Below are 5,984 nucleotides of genomic sequence, written 5' to 3'. Positions count from 1 at the left end.
GATCAAAACAGGACCTTGCTGATCTCAGCAGTTAACTGGATCGATCAGAGAGTTTCACGGTCCCACATCCACACCAGTTTGGTGTCGTAGCCTCCACCGTCGACACTAGTCCTACTGTGCCTCACGTGGCACCCCCTCGTGTGGTGCCTGCCTGCCCCTGGGAGAGTGCCAGAGTTCATTCCCACGGTTACGTCAGCCACGGATCCCATCTGGTGTCAGCCGTAACTGCATCATCATCCTAACGATGATGATCAACGTCTCAGTTGAACTACTACCGGTGTACATAGTGACGTCATCATTGTGTGTGTGTCTGTGCATGTTACTGTTAAAGTCCCGGCGTGGAGTCAGGTTGGGTGGCATTGTATTAGCCCAGGTCCATTAGCTAGTGGGTGAGTGATGGCAGTTGTTCAGCCATTACATAATGATGAGTTGTGTGCAAGTCATGGCAGGGGATTGTGTCATCGCAGGTGTGTAGCAGGTGTGATCCCTCAGGTGTATAGAAGGACTGGACGGACGACTTTAAAGTGTCATTTGTCAGTATTGTAAGATCTCTTCAATTAAGGGAAAAACAATCTTTATGTCACCGTGGCACCGTCAGTTATGTACGTGAGAATGCGATCCGTTTATTATCAGTCTTGCGTCAGGTAACATTGTGGACGCTTGGGTAGAGGGAGTGATATACAATGTAGAAATGGTTGTTTAATCCATAATGATACACGACGTGAAATACCTATAGCACGACTCGTTCGTTAGGAATTTCGAGAGACGATACGAGAGGCCGGCCAGCTGATCAGATGAGCGGGTTGTCCGTGGTGTCTGGACAGTCTACCACACAGACGGCGTCCTCCTCACACTGGCTAGTTTCCCTGTTGAACACCTGGTTGTGTGGGCAGGTGAAGCTCACTATTTCGGGTGGGCTACAGAGGTAGAACTTGGTACAGTCGCTGGGGTGTGGGATGCGCTCCCCGTCCACGGTGCAGTGGGGGAGGCACGGGTCGCAGTAACTGTAGCACAAGGTGTCGTCGGCGAAACACTCCCCAGACATGAAGTCGAAGAACGGCACATCGCTAGGACAACCCACCTCCAGGATGTGGCCATTCTCCAGGCAGACGTAGTAGGTGGAGCAGTCGGTGGGATGGGGCGTAACCCCACCGGCGTCGGTGCAATGAGGCTTGCAGGGGTTGCAGAGGTTGGAGCAGAACCCCTGTGGGGCGCCAGAGATAGGGTCGCAACGGGGCACCGTGTGGGCGTCGTTGAGGTACTGGCCATCAGGACATTCCAAGGAAACAGAGGACGGCACCAGCTCACCTGCAACATATACTCGTGATTAGTATCATCATTTCAGAATGCCACGTGAACTATATATATATATATATATATATATATATATATATATATATATATATATATATATATATATATATGATTAGTCCTAATTGGAGATATCTTCCTTGCCCGAATGTGCACTAGTTATCCTAACCAAATCCTTGACAGTCTCACTTAATGACTTTCTTGCTCTGTCTTATGTCTACTGAACAAAGTGATTACATGTCACTGGCCGACATTTTCTTGTTTATAAGAATATAATCGAAATCACATTTACCGGTGCCTGAGGCGTCGAGGCAGACGTAGTACCTGGTACAGTCGGTGGGGTCCCTCACGCTGGTCCCCGGGTCCACACCTGTGCAGTCCGGGGCGCACAGCCTGCACGCTCGGACGCACCTGTCAGGATGTTACAATAAACAGTATTTCCAGATTGAAAAGAAAATAAACTGAAGAAAATATTCAGACCCCTCATGTCAGAAAGATACCAGTAGTGACCTGAAATGATGATGATGGAAACAGTCAAGTGACAGTTCATCTATGACACAAAAAGTAGAAAAAAAAATAACAAAGAAGAGGAAAAATAAGAAAATGAAGAAGAAAAAGTCGAAGTGAACGTGATAGACACTACACGACCCAGGGAGGCCGGGCTTATGTTGCGGGAGGCCCGTGTGAGGTGTGTTACCAGGAGAACGAGGGTGAGGCCGGTCAGGGCTGCCGCTGGGAACATGGTTCTGCTGCTGCTGTCGCCGCTCTTGTGACTCCTCCACCCCCAGCCACCCTTTATATAGGTCCAGCCCTCGATCATCCCCACCCACCCATTCTTCACTCTTCATGACACGCCCAGGGTCTCCCTGTCTTGGAGGGAGTCTGGTCTGGCGGTATAGGTGACTCCCAGAACTGGCTGACCATCCATGCCAGGATGAGTTTGTCGTGAAATGAGAGTCGTATTATGAAACAGACCAGACATGGCAGGGTCGAGGAGATAAGATTCTTTGTTACATAATTCTCGTTTGTTTGGGTAATTCTTTGTTTGGTTGAGTCCTTCATCTTGGTACATTGAGCAGAGATAGTTTCCCTTCACAACATAAGTTGTATTTGCTATTTCTTGTTCAACTTTTCTTCCTTAAGCACAAAGGAATTTAGATTTGAGAAGAGTAAACTGATACAGATATAAACGATTAGGTATTATCGGGTATTAAACTATGTAGATCAGATTTAAGACAGGAAGGAGAGGATTTCATGTCGACTTCAAAATATTTTCTCGACAGTGATATCTGTGTTATGTATCTGTCTATCAGCATCTCCATAAAGAAACAAAGATCCCCAATACAATGCCACCTCAGTATGCGCCGCACTCAGCTCACTGTAACTGCACAAGGTCCTTTCTGTGCAAACCGCTACCATAACTAATCGTCTACCTCAAGTTAGGAATAAAAAACTGACCCCTGCATGTACACTTGACACCTACACTCATTCATCCATGTACACTTGACACCTACACCCATTCATCCATGTACACTTGACACCTACACCCATTCATCCATGTACACTTGACACCTACACCCATTCATCCATGTACACTTGACACCTACACCCATTCATCCATGTACACTTGACACCTACACCCATTCATCCATGTACACTTGACACTACACCCATTCATCCATGTACACTTGACACCTACACCCATTCATCCATGTACACTTGACACCTACACCCATTCATCCATGTACACTTGACACCTACACCCATTCATCCATGTACACTTGACACCTACACCCATTCATCCATGTACACTTGACACCTACACCCATTCATCCATGTACACTTGACACCTACACCCATTCATCCATGTACACTTGACACCTACACCCATTCATCCATGTACACTTGACACCTACACCCATTCATCCATGTACACTTGACACCTACACCCATTCATCCATGTACACTTGACACCTACACCCATTCATCCATGTACACTTGACACCTACACCCATTCATCCATGTACACTTGACACCTACACCCATTCATCCATGTACACTTGACACCTACACCCATTCATCCATGTACACTTGACACCTACACCCATTCATCCATGTACACTTGACACCTACACCCATTCATCCATGTACACTTGACACCTACACCCATTCATCCATGTACACTTGACACCTACACCCATTCATCCATGTACACTTGACACCTACACCCATTCATCCATGTACACTTGACACCTACACCCATTCATCCATGTACACTTGACACCTACACCCATTCATCCATGTACACTTGACACCTACACCCATTCATCCATGTACACTTGACACCTACACCCATTCATCCATGTACACTTGACACCTACACCCATTCATCCATGTACACTTGACACCTACACCCATTCATCCATGTACACTTGACACCTACACCCATTCATCCATGTACACTTGACACCTACACCCATTCATCCATGTACACTTGACACCTACACCCATTCATCCATGTACACTTGACACCTACACCCATTCATCCATGTACACTTGACACCTACACCCATTCATCCATGTACACTTGACACCTACACCCATTCATCCATGTACACTTGACACCTACACCCATTCATCCATGTACACTTGACACCTACACCCATTCATCCATGTACACTTGACACCTACACCCATTCATCCATGTACACTTGACACCTACACCCATTCATCCATGTACACTTGACACCTACACCCATTCATCCATGTACACTTGACACCTACACCCATTCATCCATGTACACTTGACACCTACACCCATTCATCCATGTACACTTGACACCTACACCCATTCATCCATGTACACTTGACACCTACACCCATTCATCCATGTACACTTGACACCTACACCCATTCATCCATGTACACTTGACACCTACACCCATTCATCCATGTACACTTGACACCTACACCCATTCATCCATGTACACTTGACACCTACACCCATTCATCCATGTACACTTGACACCTACACCCATTCATCCATGTACACTTGACACCTACACCCATTCATCCATGTACACTTGACACCTACACCCATTCATCCATGTACACTTGACACCTACACCCATTCATCCATGTACACTTGACACCTACACCCATTCATCCATGTACACTTGACACCTACACCCATTCATCCATGTACACTTGACACCTACACCCATTCATCCATGTACACTTGACACCTACACCCATTCATCCATGTACACTTGACACCTACACCCATTCATCCATGTACACTTGACACCTACACCCATTCATCCATGTACACTTGACACCTACACCCATTCATCCATGTACACTTGACACCTACACCCATTCATCCATGTACACTTGACACCTACACCCATTCATCCATGTACACTTGACACCTACACCCATTCATCCATGTACACTTGACACCTACACCCATTCATCCATGTACACTTGACACCTACACCCATTCATCCATGTACACTTGACACCTACACCCATTCATCCATGTACACTTGACACCTACACCCATTCATCCATGTACACTTGACACCTACACCCATTCATCCATGTACACTTGACACCTACACCCATTCATCCATGTACACTTGACACCTACACCCATTCATCCATGTACACTTGACACCTACACCCATTCATCCATGTACACTTGACACCTACACCCATTCATCCATGTACACTTGACACCTACACCCATTCATCCATGTACACTTGACACCTACACCCATTCATCCATGTACACTTGACACCTACACCCATTCATCCATGTACACTTGACACCTACACCCATTCATCCATGTACACTTGACACCTACACCCATTCATCCATGTACACTTGACACCTACACCCATTCATCCATGTACACTTGACACCTACACCCATTCATCCATGTACACTTGACACCTACACCCATTCATCCATGTACACTTGACACCTACACCCATTCATCCATGTACACTTGACACCTACACCCATTCATCCATGTACACTTGACACCTACACCCATTCATCCATGTACACTTGACACCTACACCCATTCATCCATGTACACTTGACAACTACACCCATTCATCCATGTACACTTGACACCTACACCCATTCATCCATGTACACTTGACACCTACACCCATTCATCCATGTTCACTTGACAACTACACCCATTCATCCATGTACACTTGACAACTACACCCATTCATCCACCCAACTACTTACCTACCTACCTACCTACCTACCTACCTACCAACCAACCAACCAACCAACCTACCTACCTACCTACCTACCTACCTACCTACCTACCAACCAACCTACCTACCTACTTACCTACCTACCTACCTACCTACCTACCTACCAACCTACCTACCTACCAACCTACCTACCTACCAACCAACAACCAACCAAACTACACACACACACACACACACCACCACCACCACCACCACCATAAAACACAAAAATGGCGAATCATACCCATCGAAATGACCCAACCAGCACTATGCAACCCTCCCAACACAGTCTGAAATACCAACCCTCCTGATATCCACCCGTCAGCAACTCCGCTCCCCAGACGTTTACTAGTTACTCTCTCTCGTCTGAGCAACGGAAACCACCCATCGCTCCA

The 5,984-nt window shown here is 46.5% G+C and overlaps 1 protein-coding gene across 1 annotated transcript; it reads right to left on the bottom strand.

The window, feature by feature from the left end:
• Window positions 1–686: 686 nt before the first annotated feature.
• On the bottom strand, window positions 687–2,025 carry LOC139754413 (uncharacterized; the record flags this gene model as incomplete). The annotated part of the gene is made up of 3 exons (XM_071671691.1): window positions 687–1,308; window positions 1,604–1,722; window positions 2,009–2,025. Coding segments are annotated over 3 exons (654 nt in total), but the record flags the coding sequence as incomplete, so codon positions are not given.
• Window positions 2,026–5,984: the final 3,959 nt, after the last annotated feature.

This window comes from Panulirus ornatus, chromosome 17 (assembly GCF_036320965.1).
Source record: "Panulirus ornatus isolate Po-2019 chromosome 17, ASM3632096v1, whole genome shotgun sequence".
Taxonomy (NCBI): domain Eukaryota; kingdom Metazoa; phylum Arthropoda; class Malacostraca; order Decapoda; family Palinuridae; genus Panulirus; species Panulirus ornatus.
This window is presented reverse-complemented; position numbering and strand designations above follow the sequence as displayed.